This window comes from Microcaecilia unicolor, chromosome 3 (assembly GCF_901765095.1).
Source record: "Microcaecilia unicolor chromosome 3, aMicUni1.1, whole genome shotgun sequence".
Lineage (NCBI taxonomy): Eukaryota > Metazoa > Chordata > Amphibia > Gymnophiona > Siphonopidae > Microcaecilia > Microcaecilia unicolor.
In genome coordinates, this window is record NC_044033.1 from 127,049,746 (window position 1) to 127,071,347 (window position 21,602).

The 21,602-nt window shown below is 40.8% G+C and overlaps 1 protein-coding gene across 2 annotated transcripts in view; it reads left to right on the forward strand.

Annotated features, from left to right (window-relative positions):
• The window catches only part of PCSK2 (proprotein convertase subtilisin/kexin type 2), a 333,492-nt gene that overhangs the window by 236,512 nt on the left and 75,378 nt on the right, over nt 1-21,602 (forward strand). For both annotated transcript variants that reach the window (XM_030196350.1, XM_030196351.1), the window contains 2 exons: nt 782-858; nt 8,588-8,676. In XM_030196350.1, coding sequence (XP_030052210.1) covers nt 782-858; nt 8,588-8,676 — 166 coding nt within the window. The remainder of the gene's footprint in view (nt 1-781; nt 859-8,587; nt 8,677-21,602) is intronic.

The window sequence follows — 21,602 nt, forward strand, 5'->3', positions numbered from 1 at the left end:
AACACATCCTGAAACCTGTCAAGAATGCGATGGAGACCCTAAATTCAGCCATGGCCAGTCTGGAGGAGGTCTTTCCCATAGTCACCATGTTGGATGAGAGGTTATAGAGAGGTTATACAATGGTATTTGCATTGTAATTTCTTAAAGTTTCTGGCAGAAAGAGAAAATGGAACCAGAGGTGTTTGTACTAGCTGAATGCCTGTAGCTATAACAGAAAACTTGACAGAGATTCCACACCTAACTGGATTCTTTCATTTCAGCCATCCTACGTAAACCCATGGGTGAAATGGAGTATTGCCCTCCAAGCTAATGTTATGATTTTACCAAATAGAGGTGGTGGTGGCTAGGGTGTCGTCTCTAAAAGAACAAAATATGGTCCTCTGTATCAAAAGCTGCCCATGGTCCTGATATTTGAAGAACTTGTGATATTCAGAGATTTTTATGATTGTGTTTTAGAGAAATACATTTGCCTTTTGCAAATCTAAAAGTTTTGTAATGCTATCATATAAATATAGCAATATTGTCCCTAAAGTTAATACATGGTTTGTACTGCAATGAGTTATTTATTTATTACATGAACTTGGTATACTGTCGTTGGCATTTGCATTGTAATATATTTGAGAGAGAGAGAAATGGGCAATTGCATGGGGAAGAGAAAAGGAGCATGTTAATGTTGCCTGAAGGTCATCTGGAATAACCAGGTTTTTACTGCTGTCTTGAATTTGTTAAGAATTATGGTGTCATTTTATTTTTTCTAACCAAGTGAATTTCTCTTTTTCAGAATGCAGAAGCAAGTTATGACTTCAGCAGCAATGATCCTTATCCATATCCTCGATATACAGATGACTGGTTTAATAGGTAAAATAGGCTGAAATGAAAATTCATTTTGTCTGTCAGGGAAACCCTTAAAGTTGAAGCATTGCACAGTACAACATATATTTCTTAAATTGATTGTTTCATTTTTCAGCATAGCATCTGCTGATTTACAATCAAAAACATACTGAATCACCCTGGTGTTTCCTACATAGCATTCCTTTGAGGTCATTTTAGAACATTCTGGTTTACTAAGTGACAGACTACATGCAAAGTAATTGTTATTCCAGCAACATGTTGCCTAAACTAAAATATTTGTGTGGGTGATATTGCACACCTCCAAACAGAAGAAGCAATCTTGATGCTTTCCTGCAAACACACAGTCTACTGTAATTTGCATTTACACCGTACTTAAGATCATGCTTGTTGTTTGCATCATTTTCAGTATAGCCTAAAAATTGCTGTGTGGAGAATGGGATATTTCACACAGTAGAAACAGTCACAGACAAAAATAAATACAATGAATCCTACTATGACACATAAAACAAATATTTTATTCATGAAGGCACATTTTAGATTAGTATGTTGAAAGGGAAATTCATACATCCAAGCCAGGACATCAAGAATTCCCATTGCATTTTAGAAGAAGCTCTACCAAATGTAGAAACTCATGTAAAACAGGTGCAGGACTGAGCATGTGAGGTTCTCCAAGTGTATTGGGAGTACATGGGGGGAAATGCACTATTCCATGTAGCTGTGGGAGCATCTTTTTGAAACTGCTGCTGCTGACATCAGTCATGCTCTTCCCCGAGAGCACCAATCCACCATCCAATAACCCTCAGCATAACAATGTCATCTGATCGTTTGCAGATTAATACCTTTCAAATATTTGAACGTCTGTATCATATCACCCTTGTTTCTCCTTTCCTCCAGGGTATACATGTTCAGGTCAACAAGTCTCTCCTCAGACGTCTTGTAATGCAAATCCCATACCATTCTCGTAGCTTTTCTTTGCACCACTTCCATTTTTTTTAACATCCTTCACAAGATATGGCCTCCAAAACTGAACACAGTACTCCAGGTGGGGCCTCACCAACGTCTTATTCAGGGGTATTAAAACTTCTTTTCTTCTGCTGGTCACACCTCTCTCTATATACAGGCTAGCAATCTTCTAGCTATGGCCACCGCCTTGTCACAATGTTTCGTCGCCTTCAGGTCCTCAGATACTATCACCCCAAGATCCCTCTCCCCGTCCGTACCTATCAGACTCTCCCCGCCTAACACATACGTCTCCCGTGGATTTCTACTCCCTAAGTGCATCACTTTGCATTTCTTCGCATTGAATTTTAATTGCCAAACGTTAGACCATTCTTCTAACTTCCGCAGATCTTTTTTCATGCTTTCCACTCCCTCCGGGGTGTCCACTCTGTTGCAAATCTTGGTGTCATCCGCAAAAAGGCAAACTTACCTTGTAAGCCTTCGGCAATATCACTCACAAATATATTGAATAGAATCGGCCCCAGCACCAATCCCTGAGGCACTCCACTACTCACCTTTCTCTCCTCCGAGCGAACTCCATTTACCACCACCCTCTGGCGTCTGACCGTCAACCAGTTCCTAATCCAGTTCACCACTTCGGGTCCTATCTTCAGCCCATCTAGTTTATTCAAGAGCCTCCTGTGGGGAACCATGTCAAAAGCTTTGCTGAAATCTAAGTAGATTACTTCTACTGTATTGTTAGTGATATTTCACAGTTTTGATGAGTGCTTATACCCTACCTTATACTTCATTGACTTGCATTCTGTATTTGCTCCTTCTGTTTGTTCTCTTATTGGTGATTACTGCTCTCTCTATGCTTTTCTGCTATCCCTTACCCCCACCCTTTCCCTCTTATCCCTTTCCTAAAACCCTGGCCCCCTCCCTGAGCCTATCACATGAAGTGGTGCTTAATTATAGGGTGGCCCAGCGTGGAAATATTGTTCAATTCTGTGCTCAACTTTTCATCCCTGAAATTATTAGAATAGCATGCTCATTTGTGGACTTGACTATGTTTGGCTCTCATAGTTGGGTGTGGAATATAATTTGGTGCATTTTTCTTACCCTTTTTGTACTGTACCCTGCTTACATTTTGCACTGTCTTCCCTAAGGAAGCAGGCTTCCTCATTGCAATAGACATTGCAATAGAGCAGAAGAGGTATCCTAGTGGTTACAGCAGTTGACCAGAGGTGGGAGGTGGGGGGGGGGGGGGTCAATCAAATCCCACCTTTGGTACCTAAAACTTGGGGGGGGGGGGTCAAATCCCACCTTTGGTACCTATAACTTTGAGCTGTTCACTTCACCCTCCATTGCTACAGGTATGAAAACAGTGCTTTCTTGTGCTGTAGTCACTCTGCACAGTTCCCTGCTTGCATTTTGCACTTACCTCTGTAGGGAGGGAGGCTTGCTCATTGTAAGATGCAGTCAGTCTCAGCCATGCCCTCCTGTAGGCATTGCAGCTCCTCTTCCTGTTCCCTAGGATCATGAAATATCTTTTTTTCTTTGACCAGGAGGAGAATGTCATCCTCGTCAACATTTGGCTGCCACCCATTATATGCTGATGTCAGCGCATGTACATCGATGTGGAAATAACAGTGCCAAAATTCCACACAGAACCATTGGCAAACTATTGGCACAGAACTTAGGTGCAGTGACCCAGTTCGGCATGGATTTTTATGACTTGATTCTATAAAGGGCACAAAACAGATGGTGCCCTTTATGGAATCACATCATAAAACTCCACAGCCATATTTGGGCACACGCCCATTATTTTAGGCGTTATTTATAGAATTTGGTCCTTAATGGATAACATAGTAAATGTCAGCAGATAAAGACCTGTGTAGTTCATGCAGTTGAATCTGGCACAGGTTCCACTTTTTCATGATTAATTTAATTATGGGATACAATTATGATGAACTGATAGCGGACAGTTTATTAACTTATCCTGTCAAAGCACTGTTCTTATTTCTGCGCCAACTCATTATTGAATTTGTATATGTATTATTAATGCTTTTGTAATATAATTAAAATATATTTTATCAATGGTTTTGTGATATCTTATAATATATGTTTTCTAGGTTGCTCTTTATTTGGCACTTACGTTTTTGTTGATGCATGTGTGAGTGTAAAATATACCAACTTGCACATAACAATTTGCTACATTTCCTCCGTTCAATATTTCAATATGTCTCTTTGTAAAATGGCTGATTCCACCGCTTCGACTGCATATATTTCACAGCAAGCTCTAGCTTGGCAAATTCTTTTTTACAATACTATTAGAATTGTACTATCCCAATTTAGACATTTCAATTCTGGTACCTACATCTGAAATGGCCTTTTAATAAATATTTCATTCAAAATTAAGGCTATATCTTCCTTTTTTATCCAACTCTAGCACACTAAAGACCTTTATAATGTTCCTTTTCTGGCCATTTTCTATTTTGGCTTTATCTTTTCTTGCCTCCTTATTCATTTCTTTCCATTATTTTTTATTGAAAGCAGTAGTGGAGTCTATTTGCTCACCAATATAGATCTCATCTGGTTCAATAGTATCCTTCGACCCTTTAACGTCTTTTAATTTAGTAATAGCCTTTCCTACCTTTGTTGCTAGCATTTTGATCTCCATAATCAATTCCAAAACAGCTAAGGCAGTAACAGCAATCTCGGGGAACTACTTTTGCTCAAGTTCTAATTTTCCTGTTGCTTCTCCTGGGGCCAATTCTAGTTGATGTCTATTAAGCAGGAAAAGCTAGAGTGACAGCATAATGTGTTTTTTGCTCCATTCCATCTTTGGATGAAAGCACATTATGAACAGATACTACTATTCTAGTAAGCCAGGCTTTCACTGAGGCTGAAAACATAATTACACTGAGCAAGTGAGGACCTAAATAGGTGTTCTCATTCATCTAGCAGAATTAGAAGACAAAATATACATCTAGCTTTAACTGGCAGACATTGGAATATCACTGGGAATGAAGTGGACTGATGGAGTTTAAGCTACAGCAAACTGGAAGCATAAATGGGGAAAGATACAAATTGCACTGGTTCGATAGTTTCCACTCCTTAAGACTGCCATTTTCTCCATGCAGCATCTTTGCAGCATTCCCATGTTTATTTATTGGCCCTGTCTCATCTCTTGCTTATTCTTTAGTCTATGAATTTGTCAGCTCACATTGGTTTGTTAGTGCTTCTTAAATATGATAGGGGATATTTTATTAATGCATTTGCTATCTGCCACATGGCCCATTTTTATATTCATACGGGCTGTGTGGCAGATAATGCATGATAATGCTAAATAGTGCATCCTAAATGCTAGTGAAAGCTTGATAGCGTGAGCACATCAATATAATGTGCATTAGCCTACAAATCAGTGGTGTAATTTTGGGTGGGCCTGAGCCCACAGTGCTTGGGAATAAAGGGGTTGATATTCAAAGTGATTTAAATGGTCAGGAGAAGCTCCTGGCCGCTTAAATCATTTGTGCAGGGCTATCCGCTGATATTCAGCAGCACTTAAATGGTTAATGCAGCTGAATCTCTATACTAATGACCATATTGAAAGCCAACTAGTTTATGGGGGTCCAGGGGCGGAGTTGGCACTTATGCAGTTAAATCCGAAAATCTGCACGCTGTCTTCAAACTGCATATCTTCATATCTGCTACCAGTGAGTCCCCAATACCCGACAGGGAATCCCTGTTTCGCTAAAGCTGTGCCAGGGGTAATTATCCTGTGTCATGACCACTGTTCACTATGATTCAGCAGACTTGAAGACATGAAGATATGCTGTTTGAAGACAGCGTGAGATAAGTTGATTGGAATATTCATCTGTTTGGGATTACAGCGACTGTAATTTGGTTTTTCTAACCTGTGGATGTACATGTGGTTTTTACTCTGTTTGGGAATTAAATAGATCAATGCACACTATAGTAAGTGGAGTTTTTTTCTGATCTGTGGTGGTGTGCTGTGTGCTGTGCTCAACGCCTTAAACCTTTGGTGGCTTGAGTGGTAAGGCTGAGATCTTTTTTCTCCACTTTTTTGGAGTGTGCAGATCAAGTGGTTGCCATTTCAGAGTTAATCCACGTGTTGGATATATAGGTTTTTTTGGGTGCAGATTTTCAAAATGTTTTGCTCGTGTGAACTTGACTTATGCAATTAAGCCTAAATTAAGTGGCTAATTTGGACCAAATAAAACACAGTCCTATCTTTATACTGTGTTGCTTAGGTGGTTAAATGCTGAATATCACAATTAACTGTATAAGAGAGAGCCATATGCATAAACCTGGATATTCACCACCAGTGCCTGGACAAGGCTGATATTGAATTTCCAGGAATAACAACACCAGTGGCTAAAAACTGCACACCACCAATTGCTGAATATCTACCCTGAAATTTTCTCTCTACCCCCACCCTCCCCCTGTATCCCTGTCTCCTTTACGAGCTCCTCAAAAGGACTGATTCCTCTGAAAGAACCAGGACCACTGTACCAGAGCCACTTTACCCAGCATATACCGTTGAAAATCGCGCCCCGACTGTGTCCTGAAAACAGACCGCGATGCGACCTGATGCCCTAGGCCAGTCTTCAGGCACCTTATTGTCCCCTAGACTGCAGACAAGCTTGTCCAACTCTTCACCAAACAAAAGGAAACACTGAAAAGGAAACCTACTTAGTTTAGACTTAGAGGCTGCATCCGCTGGCCAGCCTCGCAGCCAATGAGAACGCCTTGAAGCCACACCTAAGGCCATAGACTTAGAAAAGACCCTTGGCAAATTGTATAAAGCATTCTCGAAAAAAGCTGAGCCCATCTCAATCTTTGCCACTTTGGCATCTATCAAGGCCAGGTCATCCGAATATGTATCCAGGACCTTCTCAGACCAACGAAAACAAGCTCTAGCTCCCAATGAACCACAGATAGCTGCCTGGACTGCCAAAGCAGATGCATCAAAACTATCCTTCAACAAGGCCTCCATACGGCGATCCTGAACGTCCTTAAGGACCAAGCCTCCATCTACGGGGACAGTATACCTGTTAGTAACCGTTGAGACCACCGCAGCCACTACTGGAAGCTTAAGAAGGGATTTGTTCACATCAGGAACCGAATAAAGACAAACCATAGACTTAGCAAGTCTAAAGGAGGACTCTGCCTGAAAGATATCTCTGGTGCATGGAAAGGTCTTAGCTAGTCTTCTAATGCCCTTTACCAGGAGATCTACCTTACGACCTGCTACAGGTACAGGCTCTTCCTCTTTAAAATATAAAGTAGTGGCCACCAAAGAAATGCATTCATGCAAATGTTCTTTGTGAAAAATTCTAACTACCGAAGGGTCCTCACCTGGAAGATAAGACTGCACCAGTTCCACCATACCACTGTCCTCAGAAAGGAAACCATCCCCTTAATAATCAAAGAGGGCATCTCCTGAGATGATTCCAAAACCAGATCCTCCTCAAGATCCCAGGACTCTACTTTGCAGAGACTGCCTGTCTTTCCAAGCCCCCTCCCAAAGAGGCTGAGGAAGGCCTTGACTTTTGCAACATAAAGGCCTTGTATATTTGCAACACAGACTCTGGAGGGAAACCTCCCACTGGAAGACCTGATTGCATGGGCAAAGCTAATTCTGACTGCTCAGGAGACCGAAGCGGTAGAACAGCCGGCCGCTCATCTACTAGAGGCTAAGAAGGTAAAATGGCAGCATTTCCCGCCACAACAAGAGCCAGCTCTTTCACCTTACCTCTGGAGACATGACATGCCGCTGACACTGCCGAAGCAAGGGTGAAACGCGAGGGACCATCCTCTGCCGAGCTATCAATAGCGGTGCAATATTTACAAACTCCGCTAGCTGCTAAACCCTGCCATTGACAAACAGAACAACGATGAGGCTTCTCCACCATTACTCTGAGTTCCAAGCACTGAAGCGGCCTGTCCTGTTCTTTTTTTTTTTTAAGCGGGATCCAAGCCTGAACACTGCTACAGAAAAAACAGTACTGCCACTTATACCAGCAGATACAGAGCTGCCTTGCTAGTTCATGCCAGATTTATTTATTTATTTCTCTGAGACTTTTTTTTTAAACAGCTGCCCCTCCCAAGACTAAAATCTCTCTTCCCTTGAAGAGGACATGGCAGGTATCAAACCCTCCAGCAATGCTTAATCGAGCTGGGAGACTATGGGAGGACTGGAGGGAGGGACTCAGCCACTCGAGTTTAACACCCCTGAGGCTTAGAGAGACCCCCGCGGGCCTTAGCCTCCAGAACTAACAAGTGACACCGGTGCACAGAATCTCCCAAACTACCAGCAAATGGAAATAAAAATACTCTCCACCCCAAATAATACTAATTATTTTTCTACTAAAAACTGACAAAAGGAAAGAGAGAGCAGAGAGAAAGAGACCAAAGGGCTCTCCATCTTCCACCTGTTGGAGACTGAGAATATTGAATCTATCTCTAGCTGGCTAAGGCTCTTATTGACTCTCTAGAGTCAGAGTTCTCAGTCTCCACCTGCTGGAAGGCGTGCACAACCCATCAGTCATATTCTGGGCCGGTCTGGAGGGACGCTATGGAAGGGCCCCTTGCTTTGGTTTTGCAAGAAAATAGTGCAATCGTGGAAACAGCTAAATAAAACACTGTTCAGAGGAGATGTTCTGTTGCTGCTTGTCACTTTCTGTTCTGAAGCTGAAAGCAGAGTTAAATATACAGTACTGAGCTTTATATATGCTGAGTAACAACCCCTATTTCTCTCCCCCTACAGTCATGGAACTAGGTGTGCGGGTGAAGTATCTGCAGCTGCAAACAATAACATCTGTGGCGTGGGAGTGGCTTATAACTCAAAGGTTGCAGGTACAGCGTTTTTCTTTGGAATATATGTGACTTTCACTGGCATTTTGGGCTCGGGTAAATCCTCAGGTCACTGAGATATATGAATGCGGCATAAAACATCTGTTAAATGATATTAGCTTTTTCCAGTAAAGAGGTCGATTTTCAGACCATGTGAGTTAGACTGACTAACTCTCGTGGTCAGTGTTGAGCCCGGATATTTCTATTTATTACCAGTTATCTTGAAACCGGCCACAGGTATTCGACAGTGTCACACGGCCAGATATGGCTGCTAAACTCACTTTAAAAATCAGCGGATAGCCAGTTATATCGTGTGATATAACTGGCTGGTTGCTAACTGGAGATATTCAGTTGGGACAGCTGGTTATCGCTCACTGAACATCGGCGGATAGCCGGTTAAGCGCTATTAACCAGTCATCATCCATTCTGGTCACTTAAATAGTTCAGAATATCAGGGGGGGGGGGGTGTCTATTCTGAACAAAGTTTTTTAGCTTCAAGTTTTATTTTGACTTGATATATCACCCTAGGAGTAACCTTTCAGAGTGGTTTATAAAGGATAAAAAATATTACGTATAAGGAGAAGGTGAAGTTCAAAAGGAGGAAGCAGTAGTCTGAAGGTAGTACAAAGCAGTCCACAAAAGCAGAACGCACATCTTCAATTCTTAAAAGGCTTTTTACTCACACCAGTTAAAATAACAACACCCGATGTGGCCACGTTTCACCTTCCTAAAGGCTGCGTCAGGGGCTATAACTATTAGGTTCCCCAAGGGCTCTCGTACCTAATAGTAAGTTGTTAGTCAAGATAAAAACTGTGAAAAACAGCAGTACAGGAGCTGCCAGCTGAATTCCCTCTGAATGAGGAGTTACTCTGTGACAGGGAATTCTGCTTCCAGCTCCTGTGCTGCTGTTTTCCACTGTTTTTACCTGGACTAGCAACTTACTATTAGGTACAAGAGTCCTTTGGGACCTTAATATATAAAATAATTATAGAGTCCCAAGTATATAATATAATTATATAATATATACCCTATGCTGTCTGTTAAAAGGCCCTGTTTACTAGGCCGCGCAATAGGTGCGCTAACTTTTTAGCATGTGCTAATGATAGAAACACCCATTATATTCCTATAGGTGTCTCTAGTTTTAGCAGTACACACTAAAACATTTGCACGCCTATAAGTACATAAGTATTGCCATACTGGAACAGACCAAAGGTCCATTAAGCCCAGCATCCTGTTTCCAACAGTGGCCAATCCAGGTTACAAATTCCTGGCAAGATCCCAAAAAACTAAAAAACATTTTGTGCTGTTTATCCCAGAAATAAGCAGTGGATTTCCCCCCCAAGTCCAATTTAATAATAGTCTATGGACTTTCCCTTTAGGAAGTTGGCCAAACCTTTTTTAAACCCTGCTAAGCTAACCATCTTTATCACATTCTCTGGCAACGAATTCCAGAGTTTAATTACACGTTGAGTGAAGAAACATTTTCTACAATTCGTTTTAAATTTACTACTTTGTAGCTTCATTGAATGCCCCCTAGTCCTAGTATTTTTGGAAAGAGTAAACAGACGCTTTACCCTTTCCACTCCACTCATTATTTTATAGACCTCTATCAGATCTCCCTTCAGCCGCCTTTTCTCCAAGCTGCCCTAGCCGCTTTAGCCTTTCCTCATAGGGAAGTCATCCCATCCCCTTTAGCATTTTTGTCGCCCTTCTCTGCACCTTTTCTAATTCCACTATATCTTTTTTGAGATGCGGTGACCAGAATTGAATACAATATTCAAGGTGTGGTCGCACCATGGAGCGATACAAAGGTATTATAATGTCCTCATTTTTGTTTTCCATTCCTTTTCTAATAATACCTAACATTTTATTTGCTTTCTTAGCCGCCGTAGCACACTGAGCAGAAGGTTTCAACGTATCATCAACAACGATGCCTAGATCCCTTTCTTGGTCGGTGACTCCTAATGTGGAACCTTGCATTACGTAGCTATAATTCAGGTTCCTCTTTCCCACATGCATCATTTTGGTTCACATTAAACATCATCTGCCTTTTAGAAGCCCAGTCTCCCAGTCTTGTAAGGTCCTCTTGTAATTTTTCACAATCCTCTAGCGATTTAACAACTTTGAATAACTGTGTCGTCAACAGATTTAATTACCTCGCTAGTTACTCCCATCTCTAGGTCATTTATAAATATGTTAAAATATTTATCCTTACTGTACACCGCCTTGAGTGAATTCTTTTAAAAAGGTGATAAATAAATCCTAATAATAACTAACTAAATAATAGTTGTAGCCCCTGATGCAGCCTTTAGGAAGGCAAAACGTGACCACGACGGGCGTTGTTATTTTAACTGGTATGAGTAAAGTCCTTTTAAGAATTGAAGATGTGTGTTCTGCTTTTGTGGACTGCTAAGGAAAATACATATCCTACATAATTTGTACCGCCAATGTTCTCTGGCTGGCTGGCTATCTGGGTTCGTAACATCTCCTGAACGAAAAGTTTGTGTGGGGCAATATGGGATTAAAACATGTGAAAGGTATGGGGGGGGGGGGGGACAAGACTGAAGGTCAGAATCTTGTATATTATTCTATGGGATATTGACAACCAATGCTCCTGTTTTTTTGAATGGGCTGTGGCGATCAGCGATTTTTAATTTGTCGACCACTGAGGATAAAATAAAAATCATTGGATGTTCAATGCCAGTATCTGGATATCAGCCAGTGCTGAATGTCTGGGAATTAGCACTGACCAGAAGGGAAAGACAACCAGAAAATGTTCATTTTGTACGTTTGCCATGTCATTTCCAGGAATGTCCATTTTTGTTTGCCAACTTTTTCATCATGGGATCAAAGTCGTTGAGAGCACATTCTTTCTGAGTGTACATTATGGACTTGCGCATAGTGGTTTATGCACACGCAAGGTGTGTCCTCTTTGCAAACAGTTCACACTTATTTTTTTAAATTTTATTTATGAAATTTTTAAATTTAACATTCAAGCAGAGCTTGCAAAGAACAGTACATTAGGAAAGTTAAGGTTTGATAAAGTAACAAAATATAAAGGAAAGATCAATCAAGTCCACAATATGACCGGAGTGCTCAGTTTCTTGAAAGACTGTGCAGTATTATCCTCAAATGAGAAAATGTTAATTTTCATCCAGCCGATATTGAAAACCATTTAACCGTCCAGGAACAACTCCTAGCCAGTTAAATGGCACCTAACTGGCAATCCAGCAATATTCAGTGGGAGAGAGACGGTTATCTTCCATTTAATATCGCCAGTTGGCGCTTTCTCGCGGATTCTATATAAAGCGCCTAGAGTTACGCACGGTTCTGCACATAATTGTAGATGTATTCTATAACTATGCTCGTAGATTAATTGTTTTAACAAGCTGTTAAGTGTTGTTAACATGTCTTAAGCAATAATGAGCATTAATTGGCAAAACTTTGAATTTACACATGTATATTGCTAAGCATTTTCTGTAATGTACGGTGCCTAAATTCTAACATGTGTAGGCAAAATGGGTCATGCTTAGGGTTGTGGAAATGAGCATTTCATGGGCATTCCAAAATCTACGTGAGTTGTTTTAAAATATGGGCCAGTGCACGTAAATCTACATGCAAGGATTTATGCCAGCTTTTCGTTGGTGTAAATGGATGTGTGTAGATTTAATTGCATTAATTATGCCTAAAGATATTCTAAATACCACACGTAGATTTGCGCACGGTATTTAGAATACACTTAGGCATAATTGCCTAACGCACGTTACTTTTAGGCGCCATATATAGAATTAGGCCCTTAGTGGATAGCTGGTTATGTCATGCAATATAACCGGCTATCCGCCGATATTTAGAGCATCTTTAGCTATGTTTGGTGGCCAAATTATGCCGCCAAAATAACAAGTCTGTCTTTGGCCGGTTTCAGCTTAACCACTTAACTGCCAGTTCTGAATATCGGCTTGGCCACCTCAGTTGAAAACGGTCAAAACACCTGAATATTCAATGCCAGTTACGGGAAACGGCCCAGCATTGAATATCTGGGCTCAGTGCTGAATGCGGGAGCCAGCCCGGTTACCTCCCGCGGTCTGAATATCAGCCCCTATGTGTTTTTCTGTTTATTTTCATTTGATAACTTCATGCAACAATATGTTGTTGACATTTCCCATATTGTTACAAACAAATTACTACTACTACTATTTAGCATTTCTATAGCGCTACAAGGCATACGCAGCACTGCACAAACATAGAAGAAAGACAGTCCCTGCTCAAAGAGCTTACAATCTAATAGACAAAAAATAAATAAAGTAAGCAAATCAAATCAATTAATGTGAACGGGAAGGAAGAGAGGAGGGTAGGTGGAGGCGAGTGGTTACAAGTGGTTACTAGTCAAAAGCAATGTTAAAGAGGTGGGCTTTCAGTCTAGATTTAAAGGTGGCCAAGGATGGGGCAAGACGTAGGGGCTCAGGAAGTTTATTCCAGGCGTAGGGTGGATGAGGGTTTTGGTAGAGTGCTCGGAAAGAAAGGGGCGGATTTTACGGATGTTGTAAAGAAAGAAACGACAGGTCTTGGTGGTCTGCTGGATATGAGCAGAGAAGGAGAGAGAAGAGTCAAAGATGACCCCAAGGTTTCGAGCTGAGGAGACAGGGAGAATGAGAGAGCCATCAACAGAAATAGAAAACGGGGGGAGCGGGGAGGTGGGTTTGGGGGTGAAAATGAGAAGCTCGGTTTTGGTCATATTTAATTTCAGGTGGCGATGAGACATCCAGACAGCAATGTCAGACAAGCACGCTGAAACTTTGGTTTGGATGCAAGGTGAGATATCAGGGGTAGAAAGGTAGATTTGGGAGTCATCAGCATAGAGATGGTAGGAAAAGCCATGGGATGAGATTAATGAACCAAGGGAAGAAGTGTAGATAGAAAAGAGGAGGGGACCAAGAACAGAACCCTGAGGTACGCCGACCAGTAGTGCTATCCAGTTAGAGATGATCTTCAGGCTTTTTTCCTGTTCTAACTGTATCTCATTAACTATCCAGTTTGAATATCACTGCTAACTGGATGACCTCTGACTCTGTCCATGCACCATCCTGGTACTGGTACTGTCTAGACACTGCCAGAACAGTCAAAAGGATTAGTGCTGCTGAATAATCCACTCATTGGCATTTTTGTGGTTTGTAGGGAAGGGATTTGATTCACCACCTTTCTGTGGTTACAATCAAAGCGGATTACATGTTATAAACAAGTACTTATTTTGTACGTGGGGAAATGGAGGGTTAAGTGACTTGCCCAGAGCCACAGGGAGCTGCAGTGGGAATCAAACCTAGTTCCCCTGCCACTGCACTAACCATTAGGCTACTCCTTCACCTGCTAACCAGATAAATGTCTTTGTATATCAGTCAGTAAATGTTACTTGAGAGGATCAAGAAAAGAAAAGGTACTCCATTAACCACAGTTCTCCCTCCATTTTCAAGCACTACTTACGTTCTCTGAAAAGTATGAATCCCTATTGAGACTGCAAATTCCCAAGTCTATTACTGATCATATCTGTAATCAATAGAAATCAAACAAAATAAAACTTGGAAAAGAAAATACGATGATACCTTTTTTATTGGACATAACTTAATACATTTCTTGATTAGCTTTCGAAGGTTGCCCTTCTTCGTCAGATCGGAAATAGCTGATTTTTATCGTGGTACTTTAGTTGACATTTAAAACAAGAGTAACACAAAAATATTGCTCCTCAAAGAAGTAAGCAAATAGCACGCAAATAGGCCAAGCACAAAAATGTGCACCAACATGGGAGAGGACACCAGACGCATGCGATGGTGGCAACTGTAAAACTGTATCACCACTCATCTGATTGCTCATGCATACATCTGTGCATATGGTGGAATGCTATTTCGTGGTCATACACTTTTGCAATACCAATATTTATGTGCCGAATTGTATGTCAGCATATGTGTGGGTGGGTGGGTGTGTAAGCAGCAGGTGGAGTAAAACACACATATAAAAGGGTGTGCAGATAAAAACAGTCTCAAAAAAATGCTTCAGGAGTCAATAGAAGCTCTGGCTGATGGTGTAAAGATGAAACATCAAATATATAAAGAAACAGAGCAAGTACCTATGTCCGGTAACCTGCTAAATACTGCTGTTTGAAGATGCCTACAGTTTATTTAAACACCTACAGCACACCCTCTTACGTGTGTTTTTACTGCACCTGTTGCTTGTTCTTTGGTTTTTCTGTGAAGTTTTTAGACTTTCTCTTTTGTTTTGGGCATGTGTGCTTGCAACTCAACAAGTGCTGATTTCCATTTATCAACAGCCCACAAGTACTCTTTGTTCAGCCTCAGTTCTGTACTTTTTTTTTAACCCACGCTCTTCACGGATTTCAGAAGCAAGTTGTGAGTCTTTATGCTCTTAGTAAAGGGAAGAAAAAGGCATGAGATCTTCACTAACGCTACCACAGAGAAGAAAACTAAGCTTTTACTCCCACTAAGACCTTGCATTAAGACGGCTTTTTTTCTTTTGTGTACTTCTCTACATCTGTGCAGAATAGTTAATATCTTCATTACCATGGATTTAAATATGCTGTGTTCTAATGTCTACCTGAGGCTTTCCAAACAGTTAGGGCCTGATTCAGTAAATTGCACTGGGAAAATCAGCATTCAGTGCTATTCTATAAAGGACGTTCCGGGATTAGCACCCTTTATAGAATAGTGACTAGCAGGCATTCCTGTCCCCAACTTTGGGCGTGAGGACTCAGACTAACTGAAACCTGATATAAATCCTGGCGTGCAAGGTGGATTTCTACAACACTGCGTGCATCTTTTGAGAATGCCTATGACCCGACCATGCCCCTCGTGCCCATGCCCCCTTTTGAGTTTTGCTCTATGGAATTTGGGTGCAGCCAGATGTGCACACAACCCCTAATTGATGTCATTTAACAATGAATGATTGCTAGTGCCCAATTGTTGATGTTAATGGGCTCCTTAATCACTTAGGTTGCTTATGCATCCCAGGATCACGCACAAATTTAGGTGCCCAAATTTGAGTGACCTTTATAGAATCCAAGGGTTAGCTCATGCATAAAAATTGTTTCTACATAGGATGTACAGAAATTAGGTGTACAAGTTCAGCTAACCTATAGGTAAAGCCTAGCTACATAGATCAGCCTGACTATTGTCTTCTGTAGTAGCTGAAGGGGACAGGAGAACATTCCTGCTTCCCACCTCATTGACACCACCATTCAAATTGACCCCCACCTTCCTTCATGTGGTTCTTTGCCTCTAGGAGCTATTCCTGTCTCTGCTTTCAACTAGTAGCTCTCTAGTTTGGAGGTAATATCAAGCTGCTTTCTCTCTTCCTTGCCAGTGAAGGGCTTAGCAGTCAACTCTCTTTCAAAGTTCTGCACTACCACCTACAGGCAGAAACTGATTACTGCACTTCCATGTATTAAACAGGAAGAAAACACAAAGGGGTCCTTTTACTGAAGCGTGCCGAAAAATGGCCTGTGCTAGTTTAGTCGCATGTATTAGACGCGTGCAGGTCCATTTTTCAGCGTGCCTGCAAACAAAAGCCTTTCTTTCTTTTTTTTGGCCGAACATGGATGTGCGGCAAAATAAAAATTGGTGCCCGACCATTTTGGGCCTGAGACCTTACCGCCACCCATTGACTTAGCAGTAAGGTCTCACACGTTAACCAGGCAGTAATCATCAGCATACGTACACTTACGATTACCACCCGGTTAGCGGCACGCGGTAGAAAATAAAAAATATTTTCTGACACGCGTATCGGACGCCCGTAAAAATTAGAATTACTGCATGTGGTATCCGGGTGGTAGTCCTAATTTGACATGCATTGTACACACACATAGGTACATAAGTAATGCCACACTGGGAAAAGACCAAGGGTCCATCGAGCCCAGCATCCTGTCCACGACAGCGGCCAATCCAGGCCAAGGGCACCTGGCAAGCTTCCCAAACGTACAAACATTCTATACATGTTAGTCCCGGAATTGTGGATTTTTCCCAAGTCCATTTAGTAGCGGTTTATGGACTTGTCCTTTACGAAACCGTCTAACCCCTTTTTAAACTCTGCCAAGCTAACCGCCTTTACCACGTTCTGCGGCAACGAATTCCAGAGTTTAATTACGCGTTGGGTGAAGAAAACTTTTCTCCGATTTGTTTTAAATTTACTATACTGTAGTTTCATCGCATGCCCCCTAGTCCTAGTATTTTTGGAAAGCGTGAACAGACGCTTCACATCCACCTGTTCCACTCCACTCATTATTTTATATACCTCTATCATGTCTCCCCTCAGCCGTCTCTTCTCCAAGCTGAAAAGCCCTAGCCTCCTTAGTCTTTCTTCATAGGGAAGTCGTCTCATCCCCGCTATCATTTTAGTCGCCCTTCACTGCACCTTTTCCAATTCCACTATATCTTTCTTGAGATGCGGCGACCAGAATTGAACAGAATACTCAAGGTGCGGTTGCACCATGGAGCGATATAACGGCATTATAACATCCTCACACCTGTTTTCCATACCTTTCCTAATAATGCCCAACATTCTATTCGCTTTCCGAGCTGCAGCAGCACACTGAGCAGAAGGTTTCAGCGTATTATTGACGACGACACCCAGATCCCTTTCTTGGTCCGTAATTCCTAACGTGGAACCTTGCATGACGTAGCTATAATTCGGGTTCTTTTTTCCCACATGCCTTAGTAAATGGCCCCAAAGTGACTAACAATTCTTTTTTTAAACTACCTTTCGAAGACAACACCTTCTTACTCAGGTCACCCCTGAAGAAGGAATGTCTTTGCAAGCTAATCAAAAAATATATCGTCTTATCTTTTTATCTTTCTCCTTTTGTTTTATATTATTTCAATTTATTACTTTTAAAGTGGACTAACACCAAACCACACTATTTTACCCACTCATGCCCATGGAAGCTAAATCATTTTCATTCTCTATACCAGAAAATATAGGGGCCCTTTTACTAAGGTGTGTAGGTGCCTACACGCATACAATGCACATTGAATTAGAACTACCACCTGGATACCGCATGCCCCGGGCGGTAATTCTAATTTTTACGTGTATCCGATATGCGTGCCAGAAAATATATTTTTATTTTCCGATGCATGGCGCTAACTGGGCGGTAATCGGCAGTGTATGTGTGTTGACAATTACCGCCCAGTTAACGCGTGAGACCTTACCACTAAGTCAATGGCTGGCAGTAAGATCTCAGACCCAAAATGGACACTCGCCAATTTTTATTTTGCCGCATGTCCACTTTCAGCAAAAAAAAAAGAGGCCTTTTTTGCAGGTGTGCTGAAAAATGGACCTGTGCGTGTCTAAAACATGCACCTACACTAGCACAGGCCATTTTTCGGCACACCTTAGTAAAAGGCCCCCATAATTTATTTATTTATTTGTTGCATTTGTATCCCACATTTTCCAACCTATTTGCAGGCTCAATGTGGCTTACATAATGCCATAGTGACAGTCGCCACTTCCGGATCTGAGAAATACAAAGTGGTATAGCATGTACAAGATAGGGTATATTACAAAGTGGTATTGCATTAATGTTCATGGATGATAGAATAAATTATAGGGTAGTTAAACAGTCAAATATAGAAAAAGTTCATTTTCGGTATGGGAAATGAGTTGGTTGTGTATAACACGTTACTCGTGTCCGAATAAGTTAATTCACGGTCTACTAAGACCAAGTTGCTCTAGAGAAGCTCCTGCTAAGGACTGCAATAAATATAGCTGATTTTTGTTGTTATGCTTGATAAATAAAAGCAAAATAAGTATATGAGTGAATCACTTCCTGCATAATAGATTACTATTATGGATTATTATGCTGGATTATTATTATGTTTAATACTGCAATTTTAAATAATTTTCTCTGACATTTTAAAATATTATATATTTTGTTTTTGTTGAAACTTTGAAAACTCTGAGCAAAAGAAAAGCCCATACAATTGGCTAGTTTGCCCATTTTTGTATACTATAGGCAATGCTTCTAATACAGCTGTCCACAATTAAGTCAACAGGGCCTCTGCAGATATTTCCCTGACACCTTCCATTCTCTCTTTCATGGGAGAAGATTGGACGTGGAAGCATTAACCAGCTAGCATGTTCTACCCAAATGACCTACCCAAATGACCCCACGTAAACTTCCCATCCAGCAACAAAATAAGATTATAATCATAGTGGACAACAAGCAATCTTCATCCATTCTGACCCTCCAATTATAACTTATACGATCACTTTACAACCTTGCATGTGTTATTAACCGACTGGGCAAGCACCTTTGATGGTACTATGTAAGCCACATTGAACCTGCAAATAGGTGGGAAAATGTGGGGTACAAATGCAATAAATAAATAAATTAGTGTGAGTTAACTGGATAATGCTGCTTTAACATAGAAGCACTTGGTGCCTCCTTAATAGAAGGTAGTAAGTACTGCCACTTGACTGCTCCCTTGTGAAAAATATTTGAAAAAATAAATGAACAGCACGTGATTAACGTGCGCAGACAGGCAAATTACCGCACAACACTTTAATGCATTTTACAGTAATCCTTGCTTCCTGCATTAAGGGGGTTCTTTTACTAAGTCGCGGTAGCATTTTTAGCTCACGGTAGAAATCAGCTGGTGGTAAACGCCGAAACACCCATAGGAATAATGGGCATCTCGGCATTTACCACCAGCTGATTTCTACCGAGAGCTAAAAATGCTACCACAGCTTAGTAAAAGTCCCCCCTAAGTGCTCATTAGTGCTTAATGTGGTTTAGTGAAAAGGACCCTGTGTTACTGCAGTACAATTCTTCTTCCATGGTAAGATAATTAAACAACGGTTAAAGATTCTGTCCAATTCCAGCCCCTCAGGAGTACTATAAAAGTCTGTCAGTCAAAGCTATTTGTAGACAGTGGTGGCAGATAATTGCAGGAAATAACTTAAGAAAGACAATGAGGGTGAAGGAGAGGAGCAAGGGAAGATGACAAGAAGATTGGGACTATAGAAAGAAATATAACATTAAAAGAAGATGCGAAGGAGATGGAGATGAGAGGCATGGAGGGAGGAGAAACTAGAGATGGGAAAGAAAGGTCAGTCTGTCCCAATTGAGAACTGCTGGATATGGAAATGATATCACAGGCAGTGAGCAGAGCTGGCTCGCCGTTTAACTGAAATGAGAAAAAAAATTGCCTTACATTAGAGGAATTTAAAATTTGACGAGAAACCATAGCCAGTGTAGGAGACAAAACCCTGTTGATAGAAAATGATGCTAGCATTGTCTAATCAGTGTTCAGAATGAAATTCCTAATTGAATTTTCTGGTGAATCAATTCCCCCTGTAATATGTAAGTTAGAAATCCCTACTGGCAGGTAACATATAACTGAAAACTTACAAATGACTTTTAGAACTTATAAACCCTTCAGTTTCTCAAGAAAATAAATCTAAAGAAATGACATGCATGATCTGGATTAATTATACAACCTGCACAGAGAAGTTTCACAACAGAATGTATCATTTGTCCATACATCAATTGCTTTGTTTTGTATTATTGATCAAAATCCCTTATGACAGTGGAATTTTCCGGATTACCTCAGTGTGAAAACAGGGAGAGTAATTTTCATCAGAATTTCCATAGGTAAAACAGTGCAGTATTAGCAGTGCACTATTATACAATTTCACTTTGATAATCTCCCGTAAAGGAAAGCATGTGATTACGTTTGACCCTTCTATGCAGTTATACATTTATGCCTGGATTCTATATAGCTTGCCTAAAGATCTGTGCCGAAATCAGCACAGATTCTATAGCAATGTGAGTAACTTAACAAGCTAATGAATGCTGATAACAGCACTTAACAAGCAATAATGAGCACTAATTAACACTCATTAGAATTTAGGCGCACAACTTGATAAGCGTATTCTGTAATGACGTGCACCAAACTTCTAACATATGCAGACAAAAAAGGGCATGGTTATGGATAAGGAAATGGGCTTTTCGCGAAGGGTTCTGAAATGTACACGCCTATTTATAGAATATGGCCCAGCTGCTGAAGACTAACCTCTTTAAACAAGCCTACCCAAACGACCCTACTTAATTCTAGTATCCAGTCCATAACACCAAGACTGCCCACATCCCAATCCTTTCCCCACATCTTTCACTATTGTCCCACTCTATACAGCTGTGTTATCTCCGTGATACATTTTATCATACTTTGTATTATCTCTGTGATACATTGCTACATACTTTGTATTGTCTCTCTGATACCTTGTTCCATACTCTGTAAGCCGCACTGAACCTGCTATTAGCGTGAAAGAGTGGGGTATAAATGCTACAAATAAATAAATAAATAAATCTACACGCTGAGATTTATACCACATTTTCATTGGTGTAAATGGATGTGCATAAATTTAGGCGCTGAAATATCAACTAAGCATATTCTATAATCGGTGCCTAAATCTAGGCACCGATTATAGAATACGCTTAGTTGGCACTGATTTCAACACCGATTTTTTAGGCGTCATATATAGAATTTCCCCCTTAGCCCCATAGGGCTAGATTCTATATATCACAGCTAAAAAATTGGCACTGAAAAAAAATATGCCTAGGCATATTCCATAAACTGCACCTAAATGTAGGCATGGTTTATAGAATACGCCCAAAACTCATTTTCTGTGACTATGTTTAGTCGTGGCCATTTATGCCAATGAAAACCTGGTATAAATGCTGATGCCTAAATTACGCACAGCATGGGCATATTCTATGACACTGTACGTAAGTTCTAGGAAAACCCACAACCTATGTCCACGCCCCCTTTTCAGATCTGCATCTTAGAATTTATACACGTCACATTATAGAATATGCTTATAAATTTGTGCACATAAATTCCAATTAATGCCAATTAGTGTCAATAATTGCT